Source organism: Stegostoma tigrinum, chromosome 8, assembly GCF_030684315.1.
Source record: "Stegostoma tigrinum isolate sSteTig4 chromosome 8, sSteTig4.hap1, whole genome shotgun sequence".
NCBI classification, from domain to species: domain Eukaryota; kingdom Metazoa; phylum Chordata; class Chondrichthyes; order Orectolobiformes; family Stegostomatidae; genus Stegostoma; species Stegostoma tigrinum.
In genome coordinates this window covers 48040268-48058378 of record NC_081361.1, presented here as the reverse complement: position 1 = coordinate 48058378, position 18111 = coordinate 48040268, and the positions used below count along the sequence as shown (strand labels likewise).

Sequence of the window (18111 nt, the reverse complement as noted above, 5' to 3'; positions counted from 1 at the left end):
TCCTGTGGACTGAATTTTACCCAAAATCCCCTAAGTTTCAGTTTTGATGAGTTTCATGGACGATTTCTCGCTAGTGAAATTTTTCATGCTATTCTCTGAAGCTTGTCTTATTACCTAGGCACCACCAGTCTATGGCACATTGCTTATCCTGTCTTCCCTCTTGCCAAAGGTAGAAGTACTCAAGACTGCAGGGTCCTTCTGGATTTCCAATGGCAGTGCCATCTTTAAACCCAACCGTGCATGTGGTCCAGTATTGCCAGCGAAGAGTTGTTCCTCATTGTGCATGTACTGGGAGACCAACCAAAAGAAACATTTTGCAGGGCACAACAGTGGCATGGCAGACATATCATTGCACATTTGTCAATGTATTGCAATTTAAGAACTAAAGCCACACAGGCTGCCCGGCCTTGCCATCATTCTTTTGAAAAAAGTACATCTTTTTTCGCCCAATGCCCAGTGTAATCTAATATCTTCTAATTGTTCAATGTCAGACCATCGCAGACAGGAAAGTCTTCAAATGGTTGAAAACTGTTAGTTCTATTCAGCTACATCAAAAATGAAGAAAATACAAACAAAAGCAGTAGTTGGGAACAGACAGGACTGCTTGCTTTTGAGTAGTAATAATTTGCAGTCAGTGAATGATAATCTTATCCATCCCGAGATAAGACGGTGTGAAGCTGGATGAACACAGCAGGCCAAGCAGCATCAGAGGAGCAGGAAAGTTGACGTTCTGGGTCGTGACCCTTCTTCAGAAAAATTTAAGTCCTGTCTGGTTTGTTGTGCCCAATGTTGCATGGCTCTATCATGTTGAGGGTGTTGTTTCTCCTGCTCAATGTATTCGTCTTCCTCCTCATAGGACAGCTGCTGCTCTCCCAGCTCTTCACAGTCCATCACATCCCCTTTTAGCTTGCTCTAATCATGCAGAACACAGCGTGCTAGGATTGTGTGACACATTATGTTTGGAGTGTACTGCAAGGCTTCCCCTAAACCAGTCCCAAGTATTGGGAGGTTCATCATCTGCACCACAGTGGCTCTGGTTGAAGATTGGTCTGCATTGTATCTACACTTAGCCTTAGTCATGTGCCTGCATAATCGATTTGTCAGCCATGCTTCCTGAAGGTGACTCTCGTTCCTCAGTAACCATGCTTGTGAGGTAACTGGCCCTTGACATTTTAGCATATTCTTCCCTTCAATGGGACATGGAGGACTCCATCAAGGACAGCCATGGAATTGTTCAACATGGACCTTTGACATTGGAACCTTTTTCTGATAAATGTAACGGAAGCCAAGTTGCACAATTAGAGTATCACATTGTCAGTGATGTATGACTATTGATACCTTATCCCCAACTGCTCAAGCCCCTGGACTGTTGTAAGAAGCTGCCTTTGGCTTGCAGTACTGGGAAAATCTGTGTGAATGCTGTCCTCCTTGGCCTAACTGAGGGCTACATCTATTAGGCTTTGAGACACGGCTACCTGGTTTAACGATGTGCAGAATGTGACTGATGACTGCTGGTAACCATGACAAGTTGCTTGGCTTTGTGTCTGCTAAACACCAAGGCAGTTCAGAAGTTCTCTGAGCCTTTAAACTCTGGCTGAAGGGGTAAATTGCAAAAAAGGCAATGCAAAGCAGAGTACCCCAAGCGGACACAGGGTGAGTGAGGGCAAGTGAGCAACCATGAAATGCACCCTGGCCCACTTGATAGTGCCTGTCCCTGCGTCCAAAGTGCCCTGGCTGTAACATTGCAACAAGAGGTGCAGTTGTGCTGCAAAGTGCAGCATTGAAATGCAGAACCATATTGTATGTGAATCGGAGATGTGCTGCGGTGTTGTGAGGTTGGTACATATCTGGTATCAATATCCATAGACAAAGGTGTGTTTTAAGGTCAGGTTCTGGTGCAGGTGAGGGCAATCGGTGCTCATGGAGGGTGCCCTGAGATGTTGGGGAGTATTGCTCAAGGGAGAGGCCAGAGGAGCAAGCAGCAAGTTAAATCACCAGAAAGCTGCTCCAACTTTCATGTTCGGATTAGGTACCATGCAGTTTTTATCTGGTAACTGGAGGATGGGTGAGGTTAGGTAATAATAACATACTAATACATACAAATAGGCAACTTGGTATTCCTAGTGAGACTCTTGTCTTGCCGTTGGTTGGTGCGTTAAATATTTTGTTTCTCAAGATAGAGAACCTCCTTTCTGCTGATCTTGCCCTATTTTCTTCAATGACTCTTCATTGCTCATATCGTTCAGAGGCTTGGACATTTCCACTGTAAGTCTTTCCAAGTCTATCATACCTTGGGTTTACAATGAGCAATGTTAAATCATCAAGTCACCCTTTTAGTTGTACAAAAGCATAAATGTGTCTGTTACGTAACTACTATTTGCATTTTAAATGTAAATAATGTTTCATACAGGGCTTGATGAACAATTCCAATGGCGCAATATACAGTAGACTATTAATATGATAGTTCTATAAATGTTTGAACATGTGTAAGTACAATTAAAGTAGCTAATTACATTCAAAGTAGTTAACAGTTCGTGAGAAGTAAGTCTCAAGAGTTCACACTGTATTAACTGTAGACTACTAAATTGGATCCGAGCCAGCTGATGAAGTAGGAAACAAGAGTTCAGCATTGATAGCAGGCCTGTTCACAGGATGCGATCTTAGATCTCTGCCTCCTGCTTACCTTTCACTGTTCCAACATTTTTAATCAACCTTTGTGCACATGTTATGATATTACTGCAGGGCAGGTGGGACTTGAAGCTGGACTTCCTGGCTCAGAGATAGGGTCACTACCAAAACTACTGGAAATTACTTGTTTTCCATCAGCTTTTTCAGACATATTATGACACGCCTCCATGGCATGTAAGTCGCTTGTATAGATATGTTATTGCTGAAAGACAGTGCCACCTCCTTTTTGCATATGGTCTTAACTCGATGGTTTACATGCCAATAACATCCACTGCAGCATAGTCTCATTTACTATCCAGCTGCAGTCAACCATTAAAAGACACCCATGAAAAACATTTTTTTATGATCAAATTCCTGTCCTTTACAGTTGAAGCAGAAGACAATTGAGTAAAGGGGTTGGGACGCTATGTTGAGGTTGTGCAGGATGTTAGTGAGGCCACTTTGGAGTATTGTGGATGGCGCAGATTGCCCTGCTCTAGGAAGGATATTGTTAAATTGGAAAAGGTTCAGAAAAGATTTACCAGGACATTGCTGGGACTGCAGCGTTTGAGTTATAAGGAGAGGGAGGCTGGATAGGCTGGGACTTCTTTCACTGGAGCATAGGAGATTTAAGGATGATCTTATTAGTGTTTATAAACTCATGAGAGGCATATATAGGGTGAATAGCAAAGATCTTTTTCCCTAGGGTCAGGAGAGTTCAAAACTAGGTGGCATATTTTTAGTGTGAGAGGAGAAAGATTTAAGAGGGACCTAAGGAGTAACATTTTCACACAGAGGGTGGTTCGTGTGTGGAATGAACTACCAGAGGAAGTGGTAAATACAGATACAGTTACAACATTTAAGGGAAATTTGGACAGGTACATGAATAGCAAAGGTTTTGAGGGATTTGGTCCAAATGCAGGCAAGTGGGACTGGTTTAGTTTGGTAAACCTGGCCGGCATGGATGAGTTGGACCAAAGAATCCATTTCTGTGCTGTATGCCTCTATGACTCTAAAACAAAAAGGTGTGCTAAATCGCAGACCTGTAGAGACTGTAATTAATGAACAGAAGACCTTAATTCACCTTAAAAAACAGCCCATGCGCTCATAAACATGACCTGACAGTTGGTATGCTTTGAAATTATGTATCTTCTGTGATGTCAAGGTATGACAATATTTTGGATGTAAGTTTGCTCACTGAGCTGGAAGGTTCATTTTCAGACGTTTCGTCACCATTCTAGGGAACGTCATCAATGAGCCTCCGGTGAAGCGCTGGTGTTATGTCCCGCTTTCTATTTATCTGGTTAGGTTTCCTTGGGTTGGTGATGTCATTTCCTGCATTGGTGATGTCATTTCCTGCTCTTTTTCTCAGAGGTTGGTAGATTGGCTCCAAATCAATGTGTTTGTTGATGGAATTCCGGTTGGAATGCCATGCTTCTAGGAATTCTCGTGCATGTCTCTGTTTGGCTTGTCCTAGGATAAATGTGTTGTCCCAATCAAAGTGGTGTCCTTCCTCATCTGTATATAAGGATACTAGTGATAGTAGGTCATGTCTTTTTGTGGCTAGTTGATGTTCATGTATCCTGGTGGCTATTTTTCTGCCTGTTTGTCCAATGTAGTGTTTGTCACAGTTCTTGCAAGGTATTTTGCAGATGACGTTCATTTTTTCTTGTTGTCTGTATAGGGTCTTTTAAGTTCATTAGCTACTGTTTTAGTGTGTTGGTGGGTTTGTGGGCCACCCTGATGCCAAGAGGTCCGAGTAGTCTGGCAGTCTTTTCTGAGATGTCTTTGATGTAGGGGAGAGTGGTTATGGTTTCTGGGCGCGTTTTGTCTGTTTGTTTGGGTTTGTTGCTGAGAAATCGATGGACTGTGTTCATTGGGCACCCGTTCTTTTTGAATATGTAACACATATGCTCTTTGAGTCTCCGGGCGACTGGTGGGAGACGGTGAAGGAGAACATCAAGAGGTTCTTTGTCCTCAAGGGTGTTCGGAAGGCGAGAGAGAGGCGGGGAAAGCTGTTGCGACTCCAGAAAAGGGTGCAGAACCTGCTCCTTCTGCAGTTGATGGGGGTCGATGTCACGGATGACCTCCGCGAGGTGAGGGGCCAGCAAGCCTCGCTCTTCGCCGCGGAGGCCTCCAGGATAATCATCCAGTCCAGGGTCCGCTCCGTGGAGCAGGACGAGACGTGCTCGCGTTTCTTCTTTCAGAAGGTGCACAAAGAGGGCTCTGTGCCTAGCCGGCTGAAGGAGGATGACGGCTCAGTGATGTCGTCTTGGCCCGACATTTTGAGGATCAGCAGAACCTTCTATGCCGGACTGTACGACACGAAACCCACGGTCAGCACAGCCTCCGAGTCATTCCTGTCGTCTATCACGGAGGTCTTAGACGACGGCACGAGGGAGTGGCTGGACCGGCCGATATCCCTGGACGAGCTGGCCAGAGCCCTCAAGTCCTTGGAGAGGAATAGGACTCCCGGGAGTGACGGCTTACCGGTCGAGCTGTATTCCGCTCTGTGGGACCTGGTCGGCCAAGACCTGCTGGAGGTGTACGATAGTGCTCTTCGGGCAGGGGAAATGTGCAAGTCCATGAGGAAGGGCATCATCACCCTCATTTACAAGAGGAAGGGGGAGAGGGAAGAAATTAAGAATTGGTGTCCCATTTCACTATTGAACGTGGACTACAAAATCCTGGCCAAGGTCATAGCCAACCAGGTCAGGTCTGTCCTGGAGTTGGTGATTCACCCTGACCAAACCTGTGCTGTGCCGGGCAGGAAGATCGCTGAGAGCCTCGCACTCATCAGGGATACGATCGCCTACGTGCAGGACAGGCGGGTGGACACCTGCCTCGTCAGCCTGGACCAGGAGAAGGCCTTCGACAGGGTCTCTCATGCTTACATGAGGGACGTCCTCTCCAAATTGGGGTTCGGGGAGGGCATCCACAATTGGATCCGGCTGCTCTACACCAACATCGTTAGCGCAGTCTCGATCAACGGGTGGGAATCGGACAGTTTTCCTGTTAGATCTGGAGTCAGGCAGGGCTGCCCGCTGTCTCCTGCCTTGTTCGTGTGCTGTGTGGAGCCCTTCGCCGCATCCATCAGGAAGGACGTGAGCCTGAAGGGCGTGACTATCCCAGGCAGGGGAGGCCTTCAGGTTAAGACCTCCCTGTACATGGTCGATGTCGCCGTCTTCTGCACCGATCGTCGGTCGGTGAGTAGACTATTGGACATCTGCGGCCAGTTTGAACTGGCCTCGGGTGCCAAAGTCAATAGGGGTAAGAGTGAGGTCATGTTCTTCAGGAACTGGGACGACCGCTCCTTCATCCCCTTCACCGTCAGGATAGACTACCTGGAGGTGCTGGGTGTTTGGTTTGGTGGAGCTGGGGCGTGCACTAAGACTTGGGAGGAGCGTATCACCAAATTGAAGCAGAAGCTGGGCAGATGGACGCTCCGGTCCCTCTCCATCGCGGGTAAGAAGCTGGTTGTCAGGTGCGAGGGGCTTTCGGTACTGTTGTATGTGGCGCAGGCCTGGCCTATTCCCTGGACCTGTGCCGCTGCGGTCACCCGGGCCATCTTCCACTTCATTTGGGGGTCGAGGATGGACCGGGTCCGCAGGGACACCATGTACAAAGACCTGGAAAATGGGGGAAAGGGCGTACCGAACGCCATCCTTGCCCTGACGGCTACCTTTGTGTGCGGCTGCATCAAGCTGTGCGTAGATCCTCAGTACGCAAACACCAAGTGTCCCTACTTACTGGGGTTCTACCTGTCCCTAGTGTTGCGAAGGATGGGCCTGGCCTCGTTGCCGCGGAACGCTCCGAGTAGTTGGACCGTTCCGTACCACCTGTCCTGCGTGGAGAAATTTTTGAAAGGAAACACCTTTGACCACAAGGCCATCAGGTAGTATCCTTGAGACCCTTCGGGAAAAGGAGAGGGTGGATCCCGTCGTGTGGTTCCCCACGCAGACTGCCAAAGTCGTTTGGCAGAATGCCTCATCGCCAGAACTTTCAAACAAGCACAAGGACATTGCTTGGCTGGCGGTGAGAGGGGCTCTGCCAGTGAGATCCTTTATGCATGCCCGGAATCTCTGCACCACCGCACGCTGCCCTCGAGGTGGCTGCGGGGGGGGGACGAGACTATCAATCACCTCCTTCTGGAGTGTGCCTATGCGCAGGAGGTCTGGAGGGGGATGCAGTGCTATTTGTCGAGGTTCGTCCCGAGCAGCTCCGTGACGCGGGACTCCGTGCTCTACGTGCTGTTTCCTGGGATGCACACCGAGACCAACATCAACTGCGCCTGGAGGACCATCAATGCGGTGAAAGATGCTCTTTGGTCTGCCCGCAACTTGCTGGTCTGCCAGCTGAAAGAACTGACCCCGACCAAATGTTGCAGACTGGAGCACTCCAAGGTCCAGGACTGCGTGCTGAGGGACACGCTAAAGCTTGTGGCAGCCGCCGCCAAGGTGCGGTGGGGAAAGACCACCGTATGAAACCCCTCGTCCAGAATAGCAAAAAGGGCCCTATCTGGTAACTGGGCCCAGCTGGCGCCTTCCCCAACTGGTCAGGGGGCCAACTGGGACTGTGCGGGGTGACAACTGCCGGGGTATTTTCTTTGCTCTGTTTTTTTTTCTTCTTTGTTTGTTTTTTTCCTTTAGTTGATGTATGTACCCCCTGGGTAACCTGGAGCGGCTTGCATGACTGGGTAGGTGTATAGATATGTTTTATTTTTTGTACATCTTATGAATAAAGTATATTTTTTCAAATAAAAAAAAAGGTGACGAAACGTCTGAAAACTAACCTTCCAGCTCAGCGAGCAAACTCACATCCAGAACCTCAACCTGAGCTACAAATCTTCTCAAAACTCGATAACAATATTTAATTTATTCCTTGTATATAATACTTGTTATAAAGAAAACTGCCGTTTTCCAACTTAGTGTTTTCCTTTTTCTGAAAGATGCTGACTTGTCCTACAGTTGCACAGGCACTGGCCTTGTTTTAGTCCCTCACTTAAATGAAAACTCTTTATCTTGTAAAGCAAACTGTGAGTGTCGATTGGCATTGGCTTATGCAGTGTACAAGTATGTACGCTCAAGTAGGAGCCATGAACAGTGATTGGTAATGGGAACTATTGCCAAATTTGGTTTTCCTTCTTTAATTTCCATCACACCCAAGACTACAGTCTAGTTGCACCACTACACTACGCATTGCCTTGGCTGACATGCGTGATTCATTACATGCTGGCTAAAATCGTTGAATCATCAGCAGAGTGGTGTATCACATCCTTAATTTCTCGAAGGGAAAATTTATATGTGGACATATTATTTCCTGTTTGCACATCTGTTAGTAAGAACATAAAGACCTCACTAATTTTAGGATTTTAATCAAGCTGGACCAATGAATTCCATTTAATTAACCTTGGATTTGGCTTTGAAGGAAGCTGACTGTGAATTGGGTTACATGTCTGTAAATTTTCTGAGTTTATTTGTTTCCCTGTATAGCTTTTAAGCAGTTGGCAAAGTTTCACTGAGCTTGACATGGATTTTTTTTTCCTTGTACACTCTCGGGGCTTTTTTGTTTGCTAAATCAGCTTGAGTCTGCACAATTTGTGAGACTGAGAATACAATATCATGCACTATATTGAATCTGATGCTTTAGAAACTAGTGATTTTCTGGTAAAGTGAAATATTTCTCTTGACCCTTTGATTGCTCAGTGGTTAGCGCTGGTACCTCACAGTGCTAGGGACGTGGGTTCGATTCCACCCTCGGTCAACTGTCTGTGTAGAGTTTGCATGTTCTCCCCTAATCTGCGTGGGTTTCTGCTGGATGTTTCAGCTGTCTCCCTTGTGAACTTGTATTCTGTGGGCAGAAATAAATACTAGTATTGCATGAACACAGTTAATTTCTTATAATGTTAATCCTGTTTTAACCCTGTATTTCATGCCTTAATATATGAACTTGCATTAGAATTGAGCAATCTTTTACATATAGTGTTAATCTTCCAGACAATCCCTACAGTACGGAAACAGGCGATTTGTCCCAACCAGTAAGTCTACATCGACACTCTGAAGAGCATTCCACCCCACCAGACCCATCCCCCTGCCCTTTCCCTGTAACCCTACACTTTCCATGGCTAATGCAGTTAACCTACACATGAATTTAGCAATTTAGCCAATCCACCTAACTTGCACATCATCTTTGGACTGTGCGAGGAAACTGAAGCACCCAGCGCAAACCCATGCAGGCATGTGCTAAGTGTCATCTAGATATATGTGCTTCTTTAACGGTGAAAATATCAAAAACACACTTTTCTGTTTGGCTTAAATAATAACCGTTCATTGAGAAATTCTGACTTATTCAAATGTTTGATAGGTTTAAGTGTAAGAAACCAAAGCAGCACATGAGCACGCACATGACATCGTATAAGTCATTTCATTTCTAAAACAAGGAATTTAGTGAAAAAAAGATGAAGAATAAATCATCCAAATCACTGAGCTTATTTGTTTCATGTACTTTTTCTTGATGTCTGATCCAGTTGAGGTGATGCTCAGAAGGTAACATATGGAACACAATAAAAAATGGTCACTAATTAGTAAAAGAATCAACTACGTGTATACAATTGCATGTACTGTGTTTGAAATTTGTACAGAAAACCTTGTTTCAAGAGACTTTTATTTTCTAATGATTGGATTTATTTTCTTTTTGAAAGTTGAACATCTTTTCTCTTTTATAGCTTGAATTCTTCACCTTGGCTTAATTAATCTGCCCCAAGTTCTGTTCATTTAACACCCTTGAGCACATTGACTTACATTGGCTACCAGCCCAGCAAAGCCTTGATGTTAAAACTCTCATCCTCGTTTTAAACCAAAAATACCAAAATGAATCGTGCCTTTATTATTTGATGTTTCCCTTGTATTTGGGCCCAATTTCAAAACTGCGTAATCCCTTTAGTTTATAACCCTGTTAAATTTGAGAAGGAAAAGGGTTGCAAAACCCCATAGCATTTTAGTCATCAAGATTGCTTGTTTCCACCCTAACACTGTTATAGTTACAGTCATTACCTCATCCTATTTATTACTACTACCTATAGCCATAAATTTGTTGTCTCTGCATTCATGGTGGCTCAGTGGTCAGCACTGCTGCCTCACAGTGCCAGGGACCCAGGTTCAGTTCCACCCTCGGGTGTCTGTCTGTGTGGAGTTTGCGCATTCTCCCCATGTCTGCGTGGGTTTCCGCTGGGTGCTCCGGTTTCCTCCCACAGTCCAAAGATGTGCAGGTTAAGTAGATTGGCCAGGCTAAATTGCCCGTAGTGCTTAGGGGTGTGTAAATTAGTTGGGCTATAGGGGGATGAGTCTGGGTCTGGAGCAGGGTGGGATGCCCCAAGGGTTACTGTGGATTTGTTGGGCCGAAGGGCCTGTTTCCACACAGTAGGGGTTCTGTGATTCAGACTCAACTATATTAATGCCAAGATTATACTTTGAGCACTATGGAAATTTAATATAATACAAACTTCTTTTGGTCACGTCATATCTCTCACCAGGTTTTGTGCATCTATCGCCCCTGAGCTCGCTGACTAATGCTGGCTCCCATCCATCAATGCTTGATTCCAAAATGCTCATTCTTTATTTTAAATCCCACAGATTGTTTTGCCTTCCTATTCCGTGGGCTCTCCTCCACAATCTTCAGTTCCCCTCACTCCTCAAACTCTAACCTCCTGCGCATCCCTGATTTTAATTGTTCCACCACTGACCGCTGTCCAATCACCTCCCTACATTCTAAGCTCTGAAATTCCCTTCCAAAATTGGTCTACATCTCTGCTTCGCTCTTTTTTGTAATGAACAAGTGAAGCGGGGTTGATTAGGGATCCCCTCTTTTTTCTGCTCTGCGTTGACCACAGCAGAATTTAAAAAAAACAATGAATATGCTTGTCAATTCTGTGGGTGTTTAACAGTTTATGTGCTGTCATTAAAAAACACATGATTAGACAGGTTTTCTTGAGTGTTTTTATGAAAGAGAAGAGGATTGTTTTATTGTATTTCACCTAGTCTAAGTAAAATGATTTAAAAATGTTCTGACTTTCACATGCATGTAATCAAAGTTTACTTGCATACAGAGTGGGAAGGATGGATTACATAAGTTAGAGTCTGGTTCAATTAGGAGTGTTTATTACCCATAAACTTGGTGACTTGGCAGACCTCAGGATGAATTCAGTGGTTTTGTCATTCTCATTTGGTGCTCTAACTGCTTTCTGTGCCAAGTCAGTTTAAAGCAGCAGTCAACTGGTTTCTCTGGTCTTTTCAAGTTACAGTGTTTGGGTTGAGTTATTTTTAAATCTGTCTGTAGCATTTGTATTGTCAAGATCAGTAAGCAGAGTTCAGCTTGGCCTGTGTGTGTGTCTGTGTGTGTGTGTGTGTGTGTGTGTGTGTGTGTGTGTGTGTGTGTGTGTGTGTGTGTGTGTGTGTGGGGAGGGGGACAGAGAGAGGGGGGAGGGAGTAGAGAGAGAGAGGGGGAGGGAGGGATGGAGAGAGAGGGGGAGGGGGAGGGAGGGATGGAGGGGGGGAGGGAGAGAGAGGGGGAGAGGGGGGAGGGAGAGAGGGGGGGGAGGGGGGGAGAGGGAGAGAGAGGGGGGGAGGGGGAGAGGGGGTGGGGGAGGGAGAGAGAAGGGGGGAGGGGGAGGGAGAGAGAAGGGGGAGGGGGAGAGAAAGGGGGGGAGAGAGAGGGGGGGCAAGAGAGAGACGGGGGGAGAGAGAGAGAGGGAGGGGAGAGAGAGGGAGGGGGTAGAGGGAGGGGGAGGGGGGTGTAGAGAGAGAGAGAGAGAGGGAGAGAGGGGGAGGGAGAGGGAGAGAGAGAGGGGGAGATGGGGGGAGAGAGAGAGGGAGGGAGAGGGAGAGAGAGAGTGAGAGAGAGAGGGAGAGAGAGGGAGGGAGAGAGAGGGACAAGTGAGAGAAAAGTGAGAGATTCTCAATTGTTCATCCAGTTCTACAGATTGGTAAAAACACAATGGCTTGATTTGTCACATTACCTGCTCTCTCCAACTGCCCAGTGATGTCTATGTATTCCAGTCACCTTGTGTGGTTACATCTAAACACATTCCTTTCACAGCCAGAATCCCATTGTTCAAATGATTTTGTTTAATAAGAACATAAGAACTAGGAGCAGGAGTAGGCAATTCAGCTCCTTGAGGTTGCTGTGCCATTTCATATGATCATGGCTGATCTTATCTTAACCTCAAGTCCACTTTCCTATCTGCTCTCCCTAACCCTTCAACTCTTATTTAAAGAAAGCTTTCTATCTCCCCCTTAAATTGACCCAATGGCCCAGCATTTCATGTACTCTGGGAGAGTCAATTCAGTAGGTTAATGAGAACAACTTCTCATCTTTGTTTTAAATCTGCTACCCCTTGTCCTAAGATAATAACCTCTCATTCTAGATAGTCACACAAAAGGAAATATCCTTTTTACATATACAGATGTTTTGTCTCCAACCAGTTGACTGCTACAGCTGATTGTCTAAGTGCTGTATTAATGGAATAAATGGACAAATGACAGATTATAAATTCTGAATTTGTAATTTCTAGGTTCCTCTAACTGAGACAGTTGATCCAGTGGACTTTGAGGATTATGTGTTAATGCACCCCCCAATAATGGATCCAGGTCCCTTGAGGGACTTACTGGAATTCCCTCCAGATGACATTGAAGTTATCTACAGCCCCAGGGAGTGCCGAACACTGGTGCAAGCTGTCCCTGAAGAAAGGTAAGATGAATAGCTCCCAATGATGCAACCAAAACAGAGGTAATCTTAAGATTGTAAGTGTAGTGTTACATGTGAAATGAAAAATTATAACAATAAGGTTATAACTGCACGGTAGCCTACCAGGAAATAGAAAGTTGATTGTTTGAAGAGTTCATTTTGAAATGATGAATGCTGCTGATGCTGATACAGATTCATCTGTTTATGCATTTTTAAAATTTCCTGTTTATATTTCAGTATTCCAGAATTTTTATTTTTTATTGCTCTAACTTAATTAGAAAAGAAAGCTGAAATGAAAGTTATTTACTTTGTCAAGCTGAATGTTTTTGCTAATTTAATGATAATTTCAAGAATATACCGGCCGATCTCAAAATCATCTGTCCAGTGTGGAGGAAGAAAGGAGGCATTCAAATCAAAGACTGTGTCTTATCATATATAGTGTCACTAGTTATTTTGAAGAAATTCCTATGGAGATTGTAAATGTTCTGGTTTGTGCCTTCAGTTAGAGGAAGAGAGAACAAGGTAACTATAGATTTGCAAGGTTAACATAAATTGTGGAAAATTTGGAGATAGTGATTGAGCATTTGAGCAAGTACGAGTTGATTTGTGTATGCTAATTATACTTGAATAATCTAGAAAAGATCGAAGGACTTGCATTTCTACAGTGCCTTTTATGATCACAGGATGTCATAGAGCCATACAGCATGAAAACAGACTTTTTGGTACAACTGGTCCACACCGACCACATTCCCAAACGAAACAAGTCCAGCTTTGCCTACTTTCGGCCCATATTCCTCTAAACATTTCCTATTCATGTGACTGCCCGAATATGACTTAAATGTTGTAACTGTACCTTCATCTACCACTTCGTCTGGCGATTCGTTCCACGTTCCACCCTCTGTGTGAAAAAGTTGCTGCTCAGGTCCCTTTTAAATCTTTCTCCTCTCAACTTAAAATTATGCCCTCTAGTTTTGAATTCTGTCACCCTTGTGTTTTCCATGAGTCTCCCCAAAGTCATCAACAATCTTTACAGTCAGCTTCTCAGGTGAGACGTGTTTGATATTCAGGTTAATAATATATCTGTCTTTCTCAGAGTGCACCTGAAACACAATACTTGTAACACACAACACACAACACACAGCACACACAGCATTGTGAGGCCCATCTCGGAACTTCCTGCGAAGAAAGTTACAACAGGACCTGTTATTCTCCACAATTTGTTATCTACATGAGTTACCCATGAGAGGAATCATTCAATAACTTTGTAAAAACGTGTGGCGTATGCAAAATAGGAGACAGACCATTTAGCCCGACCAGCCTGAGTCAATGTTTAACTTTCTCACAAATGGGCTGTCCAATCAGCTTCACATACTTTATCCACCATATCATTTCACCACTTTCTCCTACATCCAAATTGTCTCCAATGTTAACTATTTCTGTCTCTGTCTCTTCCCTTCATGTAAATTCCACCGATTAACTGTAGGAAGAACTTATCCTACACTCTGTTCTAAATCTCTTCCATTTAATCTTGTACCTCTGGCCTCTTGCTTTACACCTCTTGATTATTCAGAACAATTTTCTTACAACTCTCCGTCCCTCCTTTTACAATTGTGACACTTCTGTCATCACCCTGTGATCTGGAAATGTAGATGAAACTTTACCTTGTATCGAACCCTGTGCTGTCTCTGTCCTGGGAGTGGATGATGGGATCAGTGCAGAGGAAGGTTCACTTTCTGCTTTTAAAAAAAAAGGAGGATTAGTCTGTATCTAATCACATGCTGTACCTGTCCTGGGAGTGTTAGATGGGACAGCGTGGAGAGTTCTTTACTCTGTATCTAACTATGTGCTGTCCCTGTCCTGGGACTGTTTGTTGGAGACATTGCAGAGGGAGCTGAACTTTGTATATAACCCTGTACTGTCCCTGACCTGGGAGTGTTTTGATGGGGACAATGTAGTGGGGGATTTGTCTTCAGTCTAAAATAGTGAGAGGAAGCTTTCATCTGTGTCTGACCCCATGCTGTACCTGTCCAGTGAGAGTTTAATGGGGACAGGGGAGAGGCAACATGCTACCAATATGTAGTGCCATATCCCTAGGACAAGGTAGTTTGATGAAGAGTTTGAAACAAAATAGGTGGCAGCTCTGTGAAAATTGATTGTCATCTTTCAAAGTTCTCTTTATACTGGGCACAAATGTCTTGAATTGCTAACAAATTCCCATTATCATTCCATTTTTTTTTGTCTGTCTGTCTCTCTCTCTGTCTCATACTGATTAAAAAATAATGACTGTATAAAGACCAACAAGTTAATCATACACACTGACCATGCCCACATGCTACTAGTTCAAAATCCAAATTCTAAAACAAGTGAGATATATGTATATATATCACATATCTTGAATTACAAAAATATGTCTAAACTAGTTTTTTAGTATGTAAATTCTTGAAATTGTATTGAATGCTTTTTTTGTCGTCAGGTGAATATTATAAATATTAATCTGTGGAAGGGAACTAATGTCTATTTGGTTTAGAATCTATATTCTTGGGACTATTCCTGAACCTGAAGTGTATTACCAGAAATAGGGATAGAAGCAAAATCCAAATTCGCTTTACAAAATGGAGAGACTAAATATTTGAAGAAAGAAATGATAAGTGATGTGTAAGAAGCACATCAGGATGAAATACATTAACTTATAATGTGTGAAACCTGTGGTGAGGTAAGTCAGCACATTGCCCTTTCAATATTAGAACTTGGGGGGGTTTGAACCCAGGCAATGAGATGAATGCCATTACTATGTCATAGCTGAAGTTAAAAGAAAAAGGCCTATTAGCCTAGTTCACAATGTATATGCTAACAGTGCAAAGGTATCTGATTTGGCAGTTTTATATGGACAGTCTGAGGGCTGACTTTGATCGGAAAGGGAAGTTTCAGATTTTTTTATTTATGCTCTGTTAAAAAATTAATTCCTGTCACTTTATTGTCGCTGACCTAAAATTTTATGACCTGTCTTGTGAGTCAGTGGAAATGTTTGTTCTCTATTTATTTGATTTAAAAAAATCCTTTACAATTTTAACACATTTAACATGTTGCCTTTTTTTAAACCCTTTCATGCTGTAATGAAGGGGATTCTTGCTTCTCTTTTCTGTCTTTCTTGCTAAAACATCTTATCCCTGGGCCTGTCCACATTTCTTATTTCCCTGTCCATGGCTTCAGCATCTTTCTTAAAGTGGGTTCCCCAAAACTGAGCACACACTGTATATTCTCAGGTTATGGGGGAATTTCCTTTCCACTTTCCACTAACTGGTAACATTTTAAAGGAATTGGTCACATCACAGTCTTGTATCATCAATGAAATCATTTCAAAAGAGTGCATACCTTGTGAAAGTCACTTTGACCACTATGTCCACGTTATTGCTATATAATTTTTATAATCAATGATATTTAAATCTTCATTTGCAGCGATGTGGATCCCCATGTCAGAGACTGTGTAAAAACTTATACTGAGGATTGGGCTATCGTGAATCGCAAGTAAGTTTTCAGTTTTATGTATTTTCTACCAGAGTTCATTTTAAGTGTTTAGTGAAGCTCAACTGCATTATAATGTTTCTCAAATTCATATAATCAGGTACCACAAACTCAGCACAGGATTCAATCCTAATACACTTGACAAACAGAAGGAAAGGCAGAAGGGTTTACCAAAGCAGATCTTTGAATCGGATGAAATCCCGGACACCAACAGTTACCAAGATGATCAGGTGGAGTATTTAATGTAAAATATTTGAATGAAATTATAAATAAAATATCTTGTATGAGTTACAGGTTGGTAACTGGGCTGCAGAAACAGATTATCTGGTCATTATCATGTTTGCTATGTACAAGTTGCCTGCTGCTTTGCTATTCTGGAACTGTATATGACTATTCAAAAATATGCAATTGGTTATAAAGTACCTTGACGGTCTAAATCAAAGTATCATAGGATCCCTATAGTGTGGAAGCAGGCCATTCAGCCCGTCAAGTTAACCGACCCTCCGAAGAGCGTTCCACCCAGATCTACACCCCTACTCTGTCACTCTAATCCAGCATTTCCCGTGGCTAATCCACCTAGCCTGCGCATTCCTAGACACTCTGGACACTAGCATGGCTAATCCACCTGACCTGCACATCTTTGGGCTGTAGGAAAAAACTGGAGCACCCGGCGGAAACCGATGCAGACATGGGGAAAATGTGCAAACTCTACAGTGACAGTCGCCCGAGGATGGAATTAAACCTGGGTCCCTGGCACTGTGAGGCAGCAGTGTTAACCACTCAGCTACCTGGCCGCCCCATGTTGCTGTATAAATTCAAGGTTTCCTTTCTGTCTAATCAAGAGTCTGTGTGGCTTATATTTATAGAATAATAAATACCCAGGAGTAGGATAGTGGATTTAGTTACGCTCTTTTTAATCTCTTCATAATTGGTTGCAATTTTTTTAGCACGTTGATATTACATTTCAAGTAAAATGTAGTTCACTAGAAAATGAAGGAACCAATTACCAAGGTTTTCCTTAGTGAAAGAAAGAGGAATTTTATTAGCTTGAAACTTTGACAAAAAGAAAATGAAAAATGTAATCTACAGACAGGGAGAAATAAGGCTATGCACTAGACTGAGTTGTTAGATTTTAAGCCTGAAACTACAGTTGATTAGCAGTAACAGAATCTGTAAATATTTTGAGTTCACAGTGAATGGGAATTCCAAGATGTTGAGCTAATCAGGGAGGGAGAGAGAACGAGGGAGTTCTGGGTTCTGGTGTTATGCATCCATGTGCTTGTCTTTGCCTTGCTATTTCTAATATAGCAATTGAAATTGGATCCTTTTGTATATTCCTGAGCCTGCCTTCATTGTTTTTTTTCAAGTTGAACAATTAATGTCTTGTATATGCAACTTAGCACACAAGTGTGAATTAGACAGGAAATGTGAATCACTTGAAGCTGACTGAGTTACCTGCTTTCAATGTTGTAATTGACAAGGCGAGAATAGAAAAAATTATGATTGCTTTTTCCTCTTTCAGCCTTAGACAGTGACTTTTATTCCTTTTCAGCTTTGTTCCCATCCCTTACTGAGTTACTTCTTCCCAAAACCATTTTGTTTTCAGTTTCAATCTTAGAAATAAACTCTCAGAAAAATCCCGTGAGATATAATCAGAGGTAAGGCTTTTTAAATAAAGTATTCAAAATACAGGGGAATTGCTTTGCTACTTTGTTCACAAATACAGGCACCCCAGGTGGAAAGGAAAGAAGTTGCAATTATGAATTTCCCAAAAAAAATTGGTATTAGTTTACATGAGTTAAGAGTTCAGTGAGTCATTGTCCAGTTTGTCAGTTGGCTGATCTTGTAGCAGTGAGAGTCATAGAGTTATACAGTATGGAAACAAACTCTTCAGTCCCACTCATCCATGTCGACCAGATACCCTAAATAAATCTAGTTCCATTCACCAGCGTTTGGCCCATATCTCTCTAAATCCTTCCTATTCATACACAAATCCAGATGCCTTTTAAATGTTATATTTGTACCTGCCTCCACCACTTCCTCTGGCAGCTTATTCCATACATATGCCACCCTCCGTGTGAAAATGTTGCTCTTTAATTCCCTTTTAAATCTTTCCCCTCTCACTTTAAACCTATGCTGTCTAGTTTTGGACTCCCCAATGCTGGGGGAAAGATCTTGCCT

At 43.3% G+C, this 18111-nt stretch overlaps 1 protein-coding gene across 15 annotated transcripts in view; it reads left to right on the top strand.

Moving 5' to 3' along the window:
- The window catches only part of dock7 (dedicator of cytokinesis 7), a 173041-nt gene that overhangs the window by 5388 nt on the left and 149542 nt on the right, over positions 1–18111 (top strand). For all 15 annotated transcript variants that reach the window (XM_048539932.2, XM_048539944.2, XM_048539943.2 and 12 more), the window contains exons 3-5: positions 12236–12411; positions 15865–15933; positions 16031–16160. In XM_048539932.2, coding sequence (XP_048395889.1) covers positions 12236–12411; positions 15865–15933; positions 16031–16160 — 375 coding nt within the window. The remainder of the gene's footprint in view (positions 1–12235; positions 12412–15864; positions 15934–16030; positions 16161–18111) is intronic.